This window comes from Porites lutea, chromosome 8, assembly GCF_958299795.1.
Source record: "Porites lutea chromosome 8, jaPorLute2.1, whole genome shotgun sequence".
Lineage (NCBI taxonomy): Eukaryota > Metazoa > Cnidaria > Anthozoa > Scleractinia > Poritidae > Porites > Porites lutea.
In genome coordinates, this window is record NC_133208.1 from 32,116,994 (window position 1) to 32,137,845 (window position 20,852).

The following is a 20,852-nucleotide window of genomic DNA, read 5'->3' on the forward strand; positions in this document are numbered from 1 at the left end:
ACGTGAAAGCGAGGCACATCATTCACTTCGGTTGTCTTTTGCCGTCGAGAGGGGGCTAAGAAATCTGTGAGGAAAAAATCAAAAAATGAAATGGCAAGTAAACTTCAAAGAAAGCCTCCATTTCTACCCCAGTCCAGCAAATGGCCTTGGAAGACAAGATCATGTGGCTTAATCAAATTCGATCACGTAAGTCTGGGTTGGATCCATCTGGTGATTGTTTGAAAATCTTTAGTTAATCAGTATTTTGATACGGTGTGTTGGCATTGAGGGGGTGTTCATAAAAAGCCGATTCGAGCGTAACAAATTCACAGCCAAAATTCACGATGCATGTCACTGTCAGAGAATCAACTCAGAGAAGATAACCTTCAGTTTTTATTTTATTTTCTTTTTTAAAAAAGTCCCTTTCAATTAATTTTTTACTTTGCTTTGGGCGTACGATCTCTTGCAGTGTTCTGATAATTAGTGAAACACTTTTAACGAGCTACATTCCAAAGATTGTTTACTTCGATAACACTGACGCAATGAATTTTTTCTTTCTTCCGCGATGAAACCTCGGCTTGGTTGAAGGCCACAACAAAATGGAAAATATTTAACTAAAATACGCTAAGTTACCCTTTCCAAGATTTTACACATCCTTGATGAAAATTTAAAACCAAGAACACTGCATTTTAAATATTAATTTCACATGTTACCAGATGCGACAGGAAACTGACAAAAACTTTACTTGAAGATTAAGCTATTATCTAATTTCAGAACTATCAGTTCAGGATTAAAATGTGACTAGTAGAAAGTTCAAAGAATAATTATTCTTGCTGTGGCGTATTTTGACTTTTGCAAAAGTTTTAGATGTTTTATCGCACGTGTTGTCTTTGCATCAGAGGCAAACCACGTGTTTATACTTTATGCTCGTGAGGCCTCATGGGAATGGCCTTATCTGACAAGCCAGCGACGGCCATGCCAAGAATGGCCTTTCTTTTTTAGGCCTTTTGCATCCGGTTAGTTCAACTACCATCCTTTGTCCTAAATATGTTATTATGCAGTATTCGGGGCCGCAAATAATTGCTGTGCATGTCTTTGGGATTATTTTCGCGGCTGGGTTGTCTACTTCAACACAGTTTTGCAAACGCAGCAAGTCACACCCCCGATTCGTCACACGCTTAGGATTACGCTGTACTCGTTGTTGACTGTGGGACGTTTTTCTTGTGTTTAGATCCGTCCAATGAGTTTTCCATGTGTTCTTGGTATGAACGAAGTTGGATGGGAAGATGGAGCGTACCACAGCAATGGTATGCCTCCAAAACTTGGCGGACGCACCAGTAATGGGGGATCGAAGACAAACAACCAGGGCTTCGAAATAGTAGGCACAAAGTCGAACGGGGAAGTCGCAAGTTATCTGTTCCAGCGCCAAGGCGTCGCTACAAGCTTTTCCAAAACAGTTGCAGAAAACGAAAAAGGGAATTTTTCGGGCCAAAGATGGTCTTCTGTAGGTGAAGGAATGTCGGAGCAAGTAAGTTTTAATTCTTAGAATCTTAGACTTGGGTTTGTCAACATTTGAGTAGTGACTTGCTTGCAAAGCTGGAATGAAAGTTCAGATAAAATCTAACTGAAGGCGTCCAGCTTTGCAACAGGAAACTGCATTTTGTTGTTAGTTATGATGAAGAAGATGGAAGCAAGCTATTGTGCCTAAAGTTCATTGAACGAAGATTCAGTGCGAATATATACTTAAGAGTCGAATGGCTCTGTTGCAAATCACGAGGAGCATTGGAACATTTATTAGTCGGTTTATGAGCGTCGTTTTATTTACTCAAGCAGCGTCCTGTCGTATTTTCTTGTAGATCTCTGAAATTGTTCGTGTCACAATTTGATATTGCGGGACCAGAAATGTTTAAAAGCTGCTTGCAAATTGGATAATGAATGCACGAATTTTTTTCAGCCGCCTAACCAGTAAAACGAAATGCTAGTAGAGAGTTCGAGATCGAATGCTGGTGTATTCACGCAGAGTAAATGTTTTCTTATTCATCTTGCTTTGTTGTCGTGCTGTTGTGCCGTGCAAAGGAAGAAGCTAATTTAATGAAAGCATTCCTTTGTTCCAGCTTTGAAAGTCATCTAGTCGTGTTTTGATACAAGGATAAATAAATTAATATGAATATCTTGGCTTTAATGAGTGCAATATTAGTAAGCTTGGCATTATAACTGAAAGTGAATGCTGGAAATACCCTTGGGAATTTTTTGTTTCTGTGGCCTGCATTTCTCATCCACTCTTCAGCAAGTGAAGCACATAATTAATATCTAGTTAAACTGAACTTAACCTTGTAGAATGGAAATGTCATTGTGAAAATTATGCCTTGAACTATGGAGATAGAAATTCATTTTAAAAGCTGCTAAGAATTCAAGTACTTGGCCTTTCAATAGCACATCATGTATACAGTGTGCAAGACCACATGTTTTAATGTTCCTACAGTAAGGGCTTGAATGATTTTTTTTTGTGTGTGTGTAGTAATTTCCTTAATGATTTCTGCTCACTAAGTTTGAAGCCATTTGTAAAGTATCTTTTTGAGCATATCCACCTCTGATCTCTTTACTTGGAGGCAATTATGGAAATATTAGGCTTAGCTCTAACCTTCTGAGTCTGTGACAAAAGCATTCCTAAACAACCTTTTCCATAAGGCTAACATTATGGTGTTACATGTTATTTTTGTTTCATCTCTTTGCTACATAAAATGTGCTATTTTTATTAAATTTTCATTAAGGGCCCACTAGGGAGCTTTCAGTTTTGTATTTGTAACTTTCAAGCACTCTTGTTGTAGGTAGTCTTATAAAGTTTGTCTCTGTCTACATGTGGGAAGTCTTCATGCTAAATGGTCCCCTAGTCATAAAGTCTGTTGCAGATCTCTTCGGTGATTTGGTTTTGTTTAGAATAAAAGACAGTGGAAACTCTCCTAACGGGCACTTTTGCAAGTGGACAGCCATACATATGTCCACCTTCACAAATCCCCATTTTTCTCAACTCCCATAGAAACTCTGTATTTTTACATTTCTGTAAATGGCCAGCTTCAGTTACAGACACCTTTTCCGCATCCCAAGGGTGTCCACTCACGAGAGCTTCCACCTTACTCTACTACTCTGCATGAATAATAGTAATTTATAAGGTCACATGTTCAGCCTTCAGTAGCCAGGATGAATTTTAACTTGAACAAGCTGGCTCCGTTTTCAAACTTGAACTTCTGAGTTCTTGAAAAATTTCCCAAAAATTGAGATGTTGCTTAAAAACTTTCTTTTAAATTTCCTAGTAAGAGTGAATATCTTTTTTAATCATACATCTTGTATGTTGTGGTTCAGTGAGCTGGCTAGTTGTAGTTATTTTACTACTGTAACAGTAGTGTCATGTAAAAGCTAAAAGCAATCTAATCAAGAACATAGCTATCGCAAAGATAACATTACTGTCCAACGTGACACCTAGTGGGTTGGTCCTGTCGTAGTGGCTGTAAGGAGCTGAGTGTCCTCAGAGACACATCACCCATGATGTCTGTTCCTTGCCATGTCGTTGGAGATCAAAACTGCCCCCAGTGTCTTACTTTGTGAGCACTGGTTTGGTGCGGTGCTTTGTATATTCCTTGTGCTTTCCAGAGTCACTATGTGACCATTACTGGGGAGATAAACCATACAGTGAACAATTTTATCTCGTATGTATGATAAATTTTACTTACCATACTAGAAAATCAATAGGGCTAGTACATGCTAGCTACAGCATGACTGACTTTCTTTGCACAGTGAATGTTTTTTCAATGTTGCTTGTGTCAAAAAAGTTCTGGTAACTGAAAACTTTGCATGCAGTGCATTATTTGAGTGTAATTGGTAAACCTTCAAGAATATTTCCATTATTTCATTCCATGGGATTGTGAAAAGCAAAAAATGCCAACAAACTAGAGTACTGCTCAAAAGGTTCTATTTGAGTGATTTTAAAGGTTTGAGCTACATGACTTATCATAATCAAGTCAAAATTATGAGTAAAAGGACAAACTCTGCAGATCAAAAAACTGTCTTGTAAAACATAATTTAAAAAGTTTGTTACTTTCAACTACTCCCGAGTAATCAAACATAATTTGACGAAGCTGAACATTTGTAATTTCATACAAAATCAAGGTGCAAAGAAAGTCAGTTTTACAGCCTGTCATTCGGGCAAGCTGTAGATAGCATGTACTACCCCGCAAGTCATTTCAATTAGCCCCAAAACCCTTTTTGATTAGCAGGATTGATAACAATCCTTCTGTAAGTTGAATTTCCCCCAGAAAACAGCACTTGCCCATCGGGCAAGTTAAGAACAAAAAACACTATCCCAATAGCAAAATCCACTAGCCCGAAGCTATCGGACACAACTTTCTTTGCACGCTGAAAATGCAGGCTGACAACGGTTTTTTCCTTCTCAGGGAAATAACAAAGATGGAGAACTGGATGACAAGTTCCAGAGCTTGTCTTTGAACAACAATGAAAAGAAAGCTGACACACCAATAGAAGAGGTATGTTTATGAAGGCATCTACAAATAGATTGAAACAAACTCAATTCTAAAAATCCTATATATTTTGAAAACATGGTGTTTACTACTTCTCAAAGTACCTGTATAAAAACATAGTTTTTAATGTTCCAACGTGACACCCAGTGGGTTGGCCCTCACTGGCTCTGTCTTAGTGGCTATAAGGAGTGGAGTGTCCTTGGAGACACATCACCCATGATGTCTGTTCCTTGCCATGTCGTTGGAGATCAAAACTGCCCCCAGTGTCTTACCTTGTGAGCACTGGTTTGGTGTGGTACTTTGTATATTCCTTGTGCTTCCCAGAGTCACTATGTGACCATTACTGGGGAGATAAACCATACAATGGACAGTTTTTGTTATAGTAAACCTCGATATAATGAACCTCTGTTTGGTATACGAAAGATTTTGTCTCTACAGTATCAGTAAAATGCGAGAGTTTCTAGAGTTTATGAATACCAGATTGTTGCTATGTACATGTTTTTGTTTTTCAGTGAATCTCTCTTGTGATTTGTATACATAGGTGTATCTAGTAGATAGTTCTCAGTATTCTGCTGTTAAACTTTAATTTGCGTGTATCTCATTACAGAGCATTGTCTTAATTTCCATAGATTGCTTCTACTGCTAAGAAGCTTTGGGATGTTCAGGACTCAGGGGAAGAGAACCAGGGAGGAATGACCACTGGGATCTTTTTTGGGGAGCAGTGGAGAGAAACTGCGTGGGGCCCATCAGTGCCACACATGGCACAGTCAGAGCACGCTGTGTCTCAGCCCATCATGGTACAAAGGCCTGCTAAAGGAGGTAACTTTAACACTGGTTCTGAGTCGCAAAGTGTCCTTTCTCCAAGGTCAGCAGATGGTGTTGGACTCAGTATGGTTGAGTATGTCTTAGCTTCTTCACCAGGTGGACAGGAACTGGATGCACAGATTATTAAAGCAGGATTTGTAAGTTTTGTTTTTGTTTCTTTTATGATGATGATGATCAGTATCATAATTTTTTTTTGCCTGCCACTACATAATATATGAAATGTTGCTTAGTATGGGGCCACACACACTGACTGTTTTTTTGGGGGATACTCGGCACCATTTGTTCTGTCCTTAATATAATTAAGTGTCCAGCATTTTTCGCAGAATCCACCTTGGCATCAGCAAGGTTTTTGTTGTGATTATTGTTATTCTTGTTGTTGTTGTTGTTGTTGTTCTTCTTCTTCTTCTTCTTCTTCTTCTTCTTCGTATTATTATTATTATTATTATTATTATTATTATTATTATTATTATTACTATTATTAAACTACCCCTTCTATCCGTACTTTGCCACTTTGTTGCACAGGGTACATCCCCAACTACTGATGTTTTATCTGATAAGGGACCCAAAGCTAAAAATGAAGGCAAGGGAAGCAAAGGAGGCTCGCCATTTGAGGAGGATACTGGTGAGGAGATAAAGAAAGTTCTTCAAGATGAGCAAGGACATGAATCTCCGAAACCTGTCCCTAAGCAAACTGTAGAAGATGACAAGGCTGCTGCAACTTTCAGGTAATGGTAACACCCCCCCGGTTGTTTCGGTTTGTTGTTCTTGTTTGTTGTTTTTTTTTTTTCACCAGCCCATAGAAAAGTGAATCATTTTTTCAGTATTACTGTCCAACGTGACACCCAGTGGGTTGGCCCTCACTGGCTCTGTCTTAGTGGCTGAGGAGCTGAGTGTCCTCAGAGACACATCACCCATGATGTCTGTTCCTTGCCATGTCGTTGGAGATCAAAACTGCCCCCAGTGTCTTACTTTGTGAGCTCTGGTTTGGTGTGGTACTTTGTATATTCCTTGTGCTTCCCAGAGTCACTATGTGACCATTACTGGGGAGATAAACCATACAATGAACAGTTTTTGTTATAGTGGACCTAAATTAAACGACCCTCTATATTGCAATAGCAAAGCCATCAGTATAACGAGGCACTGACATAGTTTATTTTTCTGCGAGGAGCTCATAGCCATCAAAAGTACTTTTGTTGATCACTGACAAGCTATTGTAGATAAAGGTTTATAGAAAGAGTTCTAAAGTAGGGCTCATACAGGTCATGGAAAACCTGGAATGTCATGAAATTGAAGAATTTCATTTTTCAGGCCTGGAAAGTAATGGAATTTAATTGTCGGTCCTGGAAATTTATGGGAATTTAGTCTGGTCGATTAGTCACTGTAGATGTCATTACTGAGTTAGGTCTGAAAATACCCTTAAACAAGGAAAATGTTTGGAAATTTTTAACATAGCAGCTAAACCTAGATGGTCATGGAAAACTTGGAAAGGTCATGAAAAGGTCATGGAATGAATTGATGTGCTGTAACAGATATGTTAGAAAAGTAAAAGCTGTACCCTTGGCAAAGAAATTGTTGTCACACCACAACCCTACCCTCCTAAAATGACCAGTGGCCCTGTTTGGCTATGGTGGCTTTTGAATAATAATTTATTATAATGATACTTTATTCAAATACATATGCATATAAACATGATACATATTTGAAAAGGTGGACCAAAAGGTTATGTCTATAAAAGGTTCCCTAACTGAACTTTTAAAATGAAAAAAAATACATTGAAAATCCTTATTGTAGGTGCAAAATGGTATATTAAGAATGATATCTAAAGTGAAAATATGTACGATTAAAATATGAGCTATTATGTCAATAAATTTTCATCCACCTTTTTAAGCCTTTTTTTAATTTGTTAAAACATTAATTTCATCTGTAAAGAGGTGGTTTGGTAGATTGTTCCGGGAAGGAGTACGTAAGGGAGTTAACTTAACCCATTCACTCCTGGGACTTTTACGTGCGACAACCCCCCAATTCCCTGGCAATTTTCGGTTGAAAATAAGCGTACGCGAGCGCCTAAAATAAACCATATGCGCAGTAAAACCAGAGATAAACTCTGGCTTTCAAACAAACTTTTTCTTTTAGATGAGATAACGGGCAGCCAGGGTATGTAAAAAAAATAGCAATTTGAGAAAGAAAAAGCTGTGGAAAGAGGCGAAAACAATGAATTTCAACAAAATTTCTTCGCCGCGCGATAATTGCACTGATAAATCAACGGTGAAACGGGAAACAAAAACGCTGTTAAAGGAATAAACACAGTCGATAAAACATCAACAACACTGTAAAGTCATTTTACTGAAAGTTGTTTCATTAAGTTCTCTTTCAGATCAGTCCAGTCGAGAAGCACCGTAGAAAAATGTAGTGAAACTTCGGTGATGATCACTTCACGAAGAGCGATCTGAAGAGTTCCACATCATCAAGCACGGGAAAGTTTAATAAAACAAGGGAATGCTGGACTTCAGCTTCCCACTCTTTCATATATTTTTCGATTCTTGAATTTCAACAATAAAATAAATGATCGCATTCGCCAGAGAAGGAGACAAAGCCGCAATCTTTCAGGGAAGCGTATTTGATATCCTGAACTGAAGTGCCTCCCCGTTCATGTCCGATCAACAAAGTAAAGCACAAATAAGTTAAATGCCAAACTTGCTTTATTAATGCTTTATCTACCAATGCACAGATCGATAAGTGTTAATAGTTATAAAAAAGAAAATAAGCACACAAAAAGCATCATTTGGCAACTGTAAATAATTGAATAAAAAGACGGTTACCGTTTATTCTCCGTGAGCTTCCGCGCGATGTGAAGTAAATTTTATTCATGGAGATTGTCAATCCAAATCGATCATCGCACATCATCCGTTTCCTTGTTCAAACTTTTAACTCTAAAAAAGCATCACCTTCAGCAGTTCAAGAAACAGTTACATTTAAAACATTTGCTGCGAGGAACACGGTACTTGGATGCAAGTAAATGAAATGAACGAGGTAAGTTTTCATCGATAGTCCATGCGGTTTGTTTACCTACGAAGCGCTCGGCAATTTGAGGGCTAGGATTGTCTTTTTCAGTCTTAAGATCGTTTAAATCTCAATCAGAAGGTTTTTCACAAGGTCTGTTCAACAACCTGAAGTGATCAAGAGTCGAATTATCTCTATATTCTCTCAAACGTGATGCGAACTTTGATTCGAAATCGACACGGGCGGCCATTACTCTCGCGAATTTCTTTACTCGTGCTCTTCGAAAAACCCGACCCTGTGGTGCTTCTCATCATCTGTCAAAAAATGCGCAAAAGATGGCAAATGATTGGTTTATTATCCATCAATCACTCTGTGAAAACAAAAGACAAAAAAACACCAGGGAGGAGAGGGGAATGGACTGAATCCAGCGGCCATTTTTACGGGCGGTTACGGGCGGTTCAGGGAATTCGGGGGTTGTCGTACACGGGCGGTTACGGGCGGTTCAGGGGCGAATGGGTTAAGCTGATTTCGTTTGCATCTTGTATATAAGGTTGGCTCTAATGTTTTTACTTGTACAATACTCAAAGTAGTCATTAAAGTCTAGACCATAATGCTGTCTTGTAGCATTCCACTACAGACAGGTATTCTCTTTGATACAAGTGTGTTCCAGTTTAGCAATTTACATTGTTCTTTGTATGACATCATGCGTGGTTTTTGAACGAGAGCAATTCACTATGCTCTTTGTTGCACTTTTTCGATATCCAACTTATTAGAAGGATAATCAAAATGTTTATGTAAGGTGTCTTTATCATTGACAGTAATAATAATGATGAATTAACCCATTCGCTCCTGGAGATTTTGCCGAAAAACGCGTTTTGAAGCTAGTCGAGTGGTTTTCTGGTCACTGTCGTGCTATAAAGAGCTAAAACTTACCACAAACCGGTTTACAGGTCGTACACTTGGCGGCCTTCTGATCCAGATGCAAAATATCAGCTTGCAAAGTTCGGGCATGCGCAGAAAGCAAAATTTCGAGATAGTTTTTGGGTTTAAAAGTGACACAGCAGTCTTGACTTTTACTTTTCGCTTTCTCTCCTCCCTTCTTTTTACGCTTTTCTTGCCTCACTTTTTTTTTCTCTTGCTGGGCATTTAGTAGGCTTCATTTTGGTGGGAAGAGTTTTTAGGAAAGCTTTTAGGATCTTAGGATTAGGTGAAAGGAAAGGTAGGTGGGTAATGGAACAAGATTTTCATGGAGATTTTCAGGTCCTTGTCAGGTGGTTTTTTGCTTCTTTCTCCGGTGTCCTTGACTGAATTGTGCTCATTCTGGTATGGTTTGAAAGATCTCTTCACTCTACACAAGTTACCGAAGAAAGTTGTCCTTGACCGTTAAAACTGATGACGTCACAAAGGGTAGAAAGGACCTGGATCCGCACGGGCGGTTACGGACGGTTCAGGGGCGAATGGGTTAAAAGACTGATAAATGATATTAATTTTGTTTGATAAAATGTGTTCCTTATTTGATTTCCTTGATTTTGGAAAAAAGTGTGAGTCAATGAGGCTTTAAATTTCAAATAGGTAGACCTTTGGGCCTGTCTAAAGTGCGTCGAGGGGTCAAAGAGAGCCAGTCATTTTCTTGTAAAATAGATTTTTCATGGCACTTCATAGGTGGTGATTTTCATGTTACAATTTGTCAGTTCTTCCTTTCAACAGTTGACTTAGCAGTAAGTAGGTCCATGAATTGATAATTCAACCAATTTGTGGTGTGCATTTTACAATATAATTTCTCACGGTTTGAGTTGAGGCAGGTGTCATCAAAAAAGCAGATCACATGCTATGAAAGATATATATTTTAGTCTGATGTTAAGTCCTCTCAAGCAAGTAAATGTTCTTTTAGTCACTGCTATAATGTGCAGTGTGTTCACTTAGTGTGTTACTTAACAGTACAATATATATTTGATTTAAAACAAGACCTTGACCTTGCTAAACAAAAAGCTCTTAATTTATTCATCTTTTAGATGTGAATATTTTATTAGGAGTATGACTTATTCATGAGTTTTGTCTGAATTGGGACTGCATTTTGCCAGCTTTTCTTCGTAGGAATCAAAGAAACTGACCAATTTCCCTTTTCATAGGAAATATTTAGTTTGACTCTGATTTTTAGCTAGGTATTTTGTTTTGCAAAGCAAGGAAGTATTTATTAGCCTCGAATTTTCTGTGGGCTTAATATTGACAACTGTTATGCATTTATGATATTTGCATGTTCAGAGTTGCAAGGTATGCCCTCTTACCTGTTCATTTTGTTATCAGTTTCACTTTCTTCAAGTATAAATTGTTCCAAATCGGATCATCATCAAAATGTTAATGTTTTGTTTCTGATGCATCTAAAATGCTTTCAAGTGATTTCAGCTTAACTGGCCATGTTTACGTTTCATTGTCAATTGCATCTTACCTAATTTCAATGGTCCATGTTTGATTTTGATTTTATCAAAAAAACAAGGTAAAGTTGTTTTCGCTAGCTTGTTCCTAGAGTTTTTAAAATTATTGCCTTCTTGGAAAGTTTAACATTTAATTACATTAATTTTATTTTGAATAACATTGTGTATGCTTTATGCTGTTTCTTTTTGCAAATTAGATGTGAGGTTTTGTTGACTTTCTGTGTAATGTTGCATGGAGAGTCTAAGCCACCACAAAATAAATTTGGCAAGAAAAATCTCTGATCTCAGCATCTGTAAAACTGATAAAACAGAGCCACTGGTAAATTTTCACTTAGTTGCTTTCATTTTCATGGTTTCACCATAGGGTTCTGTTTATACTTTGAAAAGGTAGAACCACATTGAACAGCATAATAAACACACAAAGCAGTGTACTATAAAAAGATTATGCTTCATTTTTTTGTTTGAAACATAGGACAAGCCAAAAGTTGAACCAGGTTTATTTAACCCCAATAAAAGGAAAAGGCCTGATATTAAAGACATTATTTTCTGCTCTAGTCATTTCAATAAAATTTTCTCAGTGTAAACTCTAACATAACAAATAACCCACAGCGAGGAACATTTTTCCTAGTTGGTAATGTGGGAATTATGCAAACCATTTTTAAGTTCCTGAAATGTAGTAAGTTTGTTTTTGTTTGGTTATGTTCTTGTTTATTAGATTTACATATTTTGTCTGTTGTTTCTTCAGCCGAACTCCAGGCAGTAGACAGCCCTCTCCTACTACAAGTTCACAGCAACAGGATGCTCAGCAGGCCACCCAAACTGCCCACACAACTCAGCCACCCATGGGGCAGATTAAGCCTAATATCTACAAACAGCCAGATTCTATTGAAGATATTGCACCTCCTGTGGCATTGATAGATCCTCTTGAAAGCGTACATCTAGAACAGCTTCCGTTTGCGCAGCAGAGGGAGCCAGCTGTTGGCACTCCTACCAGTCCTTCAGACTTTGTAATGGTGACAGGGGCATCTCTGCCAAACAATGTCATTACATCGCAGCAAAACCAATCACTCCAGATGTCCCAACAGCATCAGATTGCACTGGCAATGGCTGCCCAACAGCAACAGCAGCAACAACAACAACAGCTGGGATTACAATCCAGTCTGCAATCTACTGGTCTTGGTCATCCAAATCCTTATTTCATAACAGCTCAGCCAACGCAGGATCCATATGGCAATCCATCTCTAGCTGCTGTAAGTGGGGGTGCCCCTCAAGTGGTCCATCCTCATCAGTACGCAGCATACAGTGTCCAGCCATGGGGGGTGTATTCCACAACAGGTGCAACAAGTAGTGGAGGGTATCTTCAGCAGCAGCAGCAACAACAGCAGCAACAACAACAGGCTCAACATGCACAGCTTCTGCGATCCAACTCTGGTGGCATGGCGGGGCGTCCAATGCAGGGGCAGATGGAAATTATTGGAACACCCCCGTCACACCAGCAGCATTCCATGGCTGCTGCAGCTTCTCCTGGTACAAACTATCAGCTGATTGCACCACCTGGTGCAGCACCATTAGGATTAGGAACAACTGCATACTACGATCAGTCTGGAAACTTGGTGCTGGGTAATGCACAGAATGTGAACAACATGGCCACAGCGCAGATGGCTGCAGGGCAGATGGGCACACTGAGGATGGTTTCTCCAGTTGTGGTGAATGCCCAGAATGCTTCTGCTAGCTCAGTGGCTGCAGGTAGAATGGGAAGTGCCAGCTCAATGGGTGGGGCTTCCAGCATAGGCTTGTTTGGACAGCAAACTCAGCAGCAGCCACAGTTAAATAGTAGTGCCTTAGGAATGCTTGGTAATGTTGTAGGAGGATCTTCTGGTGTTGGCGCTGTGGGGACCATCCCTGGGGGAGGAGCAACAAGACGAGAATCAATGAATGCTACGGACTATGGTAAGAGAGCAGGTATTGCACAATACTATGCAACCCCTAGTGGAATGAGCAGCCTTGCCAGTTTATCTATCTCAGCACAGCCCTCTTACAATGCCCCGCAAGAACTTCCAACCCCTCCTCTTCTCTCACAAGGGCAGTCTCCCTTTGGTAGTCAGTCTGGTTACGGAGGGCAGTCAGGATTCACTGTAGGCAGTCCTATCTCAAATGGTCTCTCGCGCTACATGCAGCTTGCTGCTGCTCCTCGGGAGTCTACCAAGTACCAGGGGTCTCTAGGCGGCTTCAGTGGGATGCAGTTTGGTGCATCTGCCTTAGGTGGAAGTAGCTTAAGAGGTTCCAGAGGCAAAGAAACTGGTAGAAGCAGGCTGTTGGAAGACTTCCGCAATAACCGCTACCCTAACATTCAGTTACGTGACCTGGCCAATCACATTGTAGAGTTCTCTCAAGATCAGCATGGCTCGAGGTTTATTCAGCAGAAGCTTGAGCGGGCCTCTCCTAATGAAAAGCAGATGGTCTTTCATGAAATCCTCCCAGCTGCTTACAGCTTGATGACAGATGTATTTGGAAATTATGTGATACAGAAGTTCTTTGAGTTTGGTAGTCCTGAGCAGAAGCATCTTCTTGCCAACTGCATCCGTGGTCATGTGTTACCACTTGCCTTGCAAATGTATGGATGTCGTGTGATACAGAAGGCACTCGAGTGTATTTCTCCTGACGTTCAGGTAAGGGATAACTTGTTTCACTGTCCAAGAGTGATCAACATCAATTTTCTCCCAACAGTAGTAATACATTGTGAAGAGAATAATTGACAATTATTGGACGAGGTTAAGCAAAATATTGTGATTTGTCTGTGCCGAGCAGATCAATTATTTGCCAAAGCCAAAGGCTGAGGCAAATTTGACACTGACAAATCACGATATTTTGCAATAACCGAGTTCAATAATCGTTTTATCATTCACCGAACACCGAGTTTGTTTTTTTTTAATGAATATCCTGGGTAGTGAAGGGATCTGCCATTTTCACGCAAGAGCGATTGCAAGAAGGAGAAAAGCACGGTTTCCTTTACGCATGAGCAGAATATTATTTGCACTAACCAAACACAGTTGGACGGCATTGCACATGAGCAGACCATTATTTGTAGGCAGTTATTTGCAGGTCACATGGTGGGCTTTTGGCCAATGAAAAGGAAGAAAAATTTGCATGGAATGATAATTCTAATTATTGGTTGTGAGAAATATAAAATGATCAACTTAGTTACAGAAAATGACCTTTAGGAAACGGTGATGTAGGAGCTGCTTGGAAGGTCTTCCTGATTCTTTTTTTAAACAATGGTAATTCGTTGTTTACCATTGTTTTCCTGGTGGGTAGCAAACAAATTCCTTAGGAAATGTATGAATGTCAGTCTGGTGAATTGGGGCTTAATGGAGATCAATCTAGAGAACTATGGTTTGTACAATCTTGGAAAGGTCTTAAATTTTACTAGTCGTCATGAAAAGTCCTTAAATTCGGTCAAAAGTACTTGATTTCTTTATTAGGTCTTACAAAAGTCCTTGAAATTCACAACCTTGGGCACACCAGACAACCTTTTTCTGTAGAATGAGATTATTTTGCCTAGGCAAATTTGGCTTATCCTTAGTGTAAGAACCTGTAAAACTCACGGGTAATGTAAAAACAATTTTTGTCCATGAACAATATTTTGTTTCCATTTTTTTTATTTCAAATGCTATTTCTATACCTCATATGCAATTGCAAGTCATACCCAGTCATTTTGCAGAAAGTCATATAAGTTAATGTGATCAATGATGGCCGATGACGTAAAAATTGTAAATGACTCCATGATGTGTTTTAGCCAATAAGGGTGACCAAAGGGGGGTTAAAGAATGCTGATTTATCAAATAAATCTTAGGTATTGGGGCATAAATTAAAGGGTTAAATGAAAGTACTGCGAGACAGGTTATGCAGTTTTTTGTCCTAAGGCTAGAAGGATAACTTTTAATAACCTTAGTGTGGACAACTCTGCTATGATGTTCTTTCTTCAGTAACTGTATCTGTTTTGAAACAGAGGGGTCATTGTTCTTGTTTTGGTTTAATTTTAGAATGACCTGGTGAGGGAGCTGGATGGACATGTGCTGAAGTGTGTCAAGGATCAAAATGGAAATCATGTCGTACAAAAATGCATTGAATGTGTAGACCCATCGTCACTTCAGTTTATTATTGGAGCATTTCAAGCACAGGTAATGGGCAGCAAAGTATAGTTTACTGTGAAATTTACTGAAATCACTGCAACTACGACAACATTAGCAGCTTCAATAGCTCATAAACCCTCTTTGTATAACCATGTCTCGTAAGTGGGCACCTCCCATAAACGACCACTTATCAAAAACACCAAAATTTTCCCAGTCAAAGCCCTCTAATAGAAACCTCCCATAAACGAACACTTCTCTAAGCAACGCCGACTACTAGTTGGCTTGACAGTTTTATAGTATTGCAATGTTTTTAACCTCTTGTACTTGGGGCATGGTGTAATCTCTTTGTTCACTCTATCTACTATACCAGTCAGAGTATACAACGAACTTTTAGTAACAACATGAAACTACATGTAAACGTACCTGAAAAATTGCATGCAAAACGTTGTCTGCTAAAAAGTAAACATGTCAGGACTTATTCTTGGAAGAGACTTCCTGTGGTTCAGGTTTAGTAAGCAACCAATATCTTTGGATTTTGGGTGGTCACTTACAGGGGTTTGACTGTATTGTGATATAATGATTTCAACCCTCAACACCCAGTCACAGAACGGTATTAATAAAATATTAGTAGATTCTGTTACCATTATATGTGTAACTTGTAAAGTTTATCTTGATCTTGTGTTTTCAGGTCTATGCCCTCTCAACTCATCCTTATGGCTGCCGTGTGATTCAGCGTATCCTTGAACACTGTATGCCAGAGCAGACAAGTCCTATCCTGGATGAATTACACCAGCATACTGAGAGACTAGTACAAGATCAATATGGCAACTATGTGATTCAGCATGTGCTGGAGCATGGCACACTAGAGGACAAGAGCAAGATTGTTCATGAGCTTAGAGGGAACATACTAATTTTTAGCCAGCATAAATTTGCAAGGTAATATTTCCTAGCAAATAAAAAAATGTAGAAAATTGTTGTTAGCCATTTTCAAGAAATGCTTTCCTAACAGTAAGATGGTCCATTCAGTTGAAACAGTGGTGATCTATCCCCTTGCAGACTTCTTAGACTGTGAAATATGAAGGTTCGGATATGCAATAAATAGCCAATCTGTTACCTTGTCATAGCCAGAGAAATAGACTACAGTGCAACTTTTGAATACATTCTTTTTCTCTCGCGGTACAGCACCTCAACACTTTATGTGGGGGTTCTGCGGTGATTTTTGAAATGCACAGTGCCTGTGCTGTGTCATGTAGTCATAGATGTGTATAGTCATCATAGGCAAGATATTTTGGTTGGACTGTCTTGTAATAGCTTAACAACATTGCAGTCACCTGGCTCCTTTGTGGAAGACCCATTAATATTAATCTGTACTTTTCCTTTCAGTAATGTTGTGGAAAAATGTGTGACTCATGCCTCACGTGCTGAACGAGCTATGCTCATTGACGAAGTTTGCGGCAGCAGTGATAGGTAAGAACCAAAGTCTATAGTGCATTTGATTTATTTATTTATTTGTCAATGTCTTTTATTTTTATTGCATAACTTTGATAGCATTTGCTTTACACAACATTGTTAGTTTAGTTTTTGGCAACGTCCAAAAGTTGTTGTCACATGTGCCCATAAAACATGTTCTTTTGTAATTTCTGTACTTTTGGACCCTGTATTATGCAGACGTCATGTCAAAATTCAACAGAAATTGCCCATTTTCTGTTAAGTGATGGAAAACAAATAGTACAATGTTAAAGTACTGAAAAGAAGTTCCAAGTTAATGGTTACTTGATAGGATTTTGTCCACAGATTAAAAAATTAGAACTACCCTACAAGACCATCTTTCATTTAAGGAGTGAAGAGGTTAAGTGGACACAAGGCACAAGTGTTTACTTATGTTTCTCTTTTGTATCTCCTGAGCAGTGCCTTATACACCATGATGAAAGATCAGTTTGCTAATTACGTCATCCAGAAGATGATTGACGTGGCAGAACCTCCTCAGCGAAAATTACTGATGCACAGGATTAGACCACATGTGCCAACACTCCGCAAGTACACTTATGGCAAACACATTCTGGCCAAGTTAGAGAAGTATTATATGACCATGAAACCAACACCCGAGTTTCTACCTCTTACAAATGGCCCGTTACTGTAGTAGCTGTCCTGTCCGGTCTTTTGGCAAGATCTTAAGTGGTTTAACTTGAGTAATCCCAAGTTAAAACCTTTGGGAAGTTAATTTTTGGTTTGTGAAGCTTGTGGGCAGCTTTTTCAATACATAATTTAGTTTTGAAAGAGTACTTTTCCTTGACTGATGCATTGCTTTGTGAATGCATGTCTGCAAGTTTATAATACTATGTGTCATCATAATCTTTTAAAGGGTTCAGTTGATTTAAAATTTAATTAGTACGATTTATAATCCTGTGCTAGATTTGAAATCTTAACTGTTTTTTGATGACAAGTTATTATTAAGTTATTTGTTAAATCTGTTTTGATCCATTTTGAATTATGGTGGGTTCCCTTTGAACACATGCCTTGCATCCTTGATGTTAATAGTATCAAACTATTTTAATTCTTGATCACCATTCATATTGTTAACTTTCATCTCCTACCTCAGTGTTGCTTTCATTTTTAAGGCAATCAAAGTTCTTTGGCATGCCAACTCTAATAAATATTATTGATGAAATGTATTTTAAAATGTGCAGTAGGAAGTAAAAGCTAGGGAGCATAGGGTTATAACATCAGTAAACGGGCTAGGTCAACTGTCCTTTTTTTTTCATTATAATTTATCTTTCTGAAATAGCATAACATTATTGGTGACTAAAAAATGTACATGTTGCAGCTTGTCTAGATCACAGGAGTACATCCACAGTTTAAGCGTTTAGGGCTTTATGCCTTCCTATGAATAATAGTTTCAAGGATCAAAAGGGTTGAACCTAATTTCTGCATCCCTCTAAGCTGCGACCATTTTGGACGCCATGGTTCCTAAAATTTTGGAGCTGGCAACTTGATCTGTGAAAAAGTCTCCCTAAACCAAAACAGTTGGTTGCCAACTGGTGACCGAGCAAAAACTTTAACTTGGAGGGTTGTTCTGTGTGGCATAAAATATCCTTGCTTTCTGAGACTGTTGCGTTTGCATGTTTACTCTATTCTAGTTTCCATTTTCATGAGTTTTTCTCTGAATATCTCTAGACAAAGCAGCATCATAAGTCAACCAGCAAAACGTTTTATTGATCTAGCCCTGATAGAAGTAAATCTATCTCCTAATTTTATTTTTCAGTGATCTTTTACGATTCTTATATAGGTAACTGTTCGTATCATTGTTTGCTATTCAAATCATTTTCCTCAATATTGTTAGTGTGTACTAAGTTATTGTGAGTTGTATGTTTTAAGCAGTGGAGGTCTTACTTCTACAGTAGTTCTACCAGTGTCGTTCTTAATTAGAGGTAGAAATTTTTGATAGATCTGTTGCACATACTCAAAGTGAACAAAGTGTAAACAATTTGCAGAATATTATAGTCATGATCAAGCATATTATAAAAATAAGCCAAGCCATTTATCCTTTTTTCTTATGATCCTATATGGGTTTTTAGGATATGTTAATCAATTTAATATCGTTGTAATATTAATACAGTGGATGCTTTATTATGAAACAAGAGCCTTCGAGAAAATTGAAATTGTTTATATTAATTAATGTACAATTGTACCATACATGCAGGAATCTAACTTAAAACTATTATCCTATTGTAAATTGTTTTCGTACTGAATTAAGTCGAAGAACCTTGACTCCATTACTTGCAGGAGACTCTGAACTTATTATTGTACGGGCATGCTCAACCAAACTGTCTCTTTCTTAGCAGTTCAGTTGTTAAATATTCACGTAACTAACAGGAAAGTGTCTTAAGACATAGAGAATAACAATAATTGTTGAAGTTCAAAATCGATGGAAGTGGATTCTTTGTCGGTGCAGCTTATTTGAAATCAGAAAATTTTCCATCCATACCAAATTCGGCACAGCACGCAAAGCAGTTTGGATAAACATTGCCCAGTAAAATAATTTGTTCTTCTTGTTTATTATCACTTTTAATTTTTAGCGAACTACAAACTCTTATTATTCTATTATCAACCAGGTTGCTTATTATTGTAGCGGTTTTCATTTGAATGTCACCGGAAGGGAGTGTTCTTGTAGCTGGTAAATAAGTGATCAAAGGCAAGTTAAAATAACTTAAAAGTGGGTAGGTCGTCTATAGGTCGTTTAGTACGAGCTGCAAACTCATGTCAGTCTCGTTAACCAAGTTTCGACTATGAAAACGACAAAAATGATGACGAGTACTTTCATACAATTCAAGATAGACATGAAATGAATTGATTCTATATTTCAGATTTGACTTAACATAATCCGTTTTAATCCTCTTCATTTGTTTTCGTTTCTCCCCCTTTGGCTTTACGTTATTTGGTTCGTGTTCCTGTAGAGCTGGAAGTGGTTATTTTTGTTATTTTGTTGTTATTTATTGATTTTTTTTTTAGGGGGGGCGGGGGTGAGCAGATTAAGTTCTGTTGCAACATGAAAGGTAAAGTTTTGTTTCCCAATTCCTTGTTTTACGCGAGTTTTTCTGCCAGTTAAATTATTGACTCTTAATTTAAAGCTATGCTATTATGAGTATATTAGGACCAATTTAATAAACTGGAAGGTTCCTGCGTCATATTATGATAGCCACAAGTGAAGCAAAAGTGCCATGAATATACTGCAGGGAAAGATTGAGCTTGTGAACTAGTGTTTAATTAATGGGCGTGCTTATATCTACAATTGTCATAATATTTTTAAATCTCCCCGACAAATTACAAGTTCTGCCCTTGATAAGTATTGTTAAATAGTTTAATCATGTGTAATAAGCGCCCAAGTTTCTAGGTTTTGTACGTATGTTGTGCCATAGTGAAACTACCTGAATGATCGAAGGTTCTATACATATAAGAAATTTAAGCTATGTAAAGTGATGATTTTCAACTCAAGTATATGTACACCTTTGGCCTGTCTGTAACAAACTTCCTGTACATTTTGTACATTTGTAAATGGCCATCAGCAAATACATTATATTGCTTTTTAACTGACATTCTGTATAGAGAGACCCTGAACAAAACGTAATATTAACTTGTTATAAACTATAACCAGGAGTACAAGTCTCTAATGCAATATGTTGCAGCCGTCTTGTTTCAGAAATCCGACGATGAGCCCCCTTGTCAAAGATTCAACCCGATTGAACTCGGAAAAATTCGATTAAAAATCGTATTTCGTCAGCTATCTTCGCTTTTGTCAAATTGGCTCATTCTGTGTTGCGATCTGTGATCTCGGGTCTTTTAAGTGATAGTCGACTTTCACGCCACGGGAAGAGCACTTGTACTTCTAAATTTATACCGGACATGGCAGTTTTGCTTCGGTTAAAATCTCCTACCACTGTTCATATGTATTCTCAAAACCAAATGCGAGTAAAAAATTTATAAAAGTTATAATATTGTAAGGATATTATGTTATAATCAAAGCACATGTCGAAGTTATTGCCGTTTTAGGTTTTAGTGTAATTTTAATTGTTATGAGCTCATTTTTCAGAGCTCGTCATTATAATACTGATATCGCGGTGTAATCATGCTAAGGGTAGGTTTTTTGTATTTTATTGTGTAATAACGACAAGGACCGCCTTGTAAAATGTAAGCGGTCATGTAGAGAATGTAAATGATGTAAAGAAAAGTAGACTTTTGAATTGCTGTATTAAATTGGAAGGTGGTTGCACAAATAAATCATGTCGTTTATCAGTAGTTGTTATGGTTTTTCCACCCCCAGGGCTGTGAGAAGAAATAGTCGAAATAATTCAGTAAAAACTCATTGACTTTTCGTTTCCAATCAGATCCTCTCCATTAATTTATTAAGAATGGGTTTGGTATGCACATGTGTGAATTAATTCCTGGTTTGAAAT

At 38.1% G+C, this 20,852-nt stretch overlaps 1 protein-coding gene and 3 non-coding genes across 6 annotated transcripts; all 4 read left to right on the forward strand.

Annotated features, from left to right (window-relative positions):
• The first annotated feature begins 25 nt into the window (after positions 1-25).
• On the forward strand, positions 26-20,691 carry LOC140946228 (pumilio homolog 2-like). Of its 3 annotated transcripts, none has more exons than XM_073395318.1 (10): positions 26-186; positions 1,211-1,507; positions 4,428-4,517; positions 5,141-5,473; positions 5,859-6,061; positions 11,514-13,437; positions 14,812-14,949; positions 15,590-15,837; positions 16,285-16,368; positions 16,810-20,691. In XM_073395318.1, the coding sequence occupies exons 1-10, from the start codon at positions 91-93 to the stop codon at positions 17,039-17,041; spliced, it is 3,645 nt and encodes a 1,214-aa protein (XP_073251419.1). In that variant the 5' UTR covers positions 26-90; the 3' UTR covers positions 17,042-20,691. The 3 variants fall into 3 exon arrangements, with proteins under 3 accessions (XP_073251419.1, XP_073251420.1, XP_073251421.1); XM_073395319.1 differs by having other exon boundaries at positions 5,895-6,061; XM_073395320.1 differs by lacking the exon at positions 4,428-4,517.
• LOC140947147 (small nucleolar RNA SNORA73 family) lies at positions 3,445-3,676 on the forward strand. Its single transcript, XR_012166924.1, has one exon. It is a non-coding gene; the product is annotated as a small nucleolar RNA SNORA73 family (small nucleolar RNA).
• LOC140947145 (small nucleolar RNA SNORA73 family) lies at positions 4,643-4,884 on the forward strand. The gene has a single exon (XR_012166922.1). It is a non-coding gene; the product is annotated as a small nucleolar RNA SNORA73 family (small nucleolar RNA).
• Positions 6,167-6,406, forward strand: LOC140947146 (small nucleolar RNA SNORA73 family). Its single transcript, XR_012166923.1, has one exon. It is a non-coding gene; the product is annotated as a small nucleolar RNA SNORA73 family (small nucleolar RNA).
• Positions 20,692-20,852: the final 161 nt, after the last annotated feature.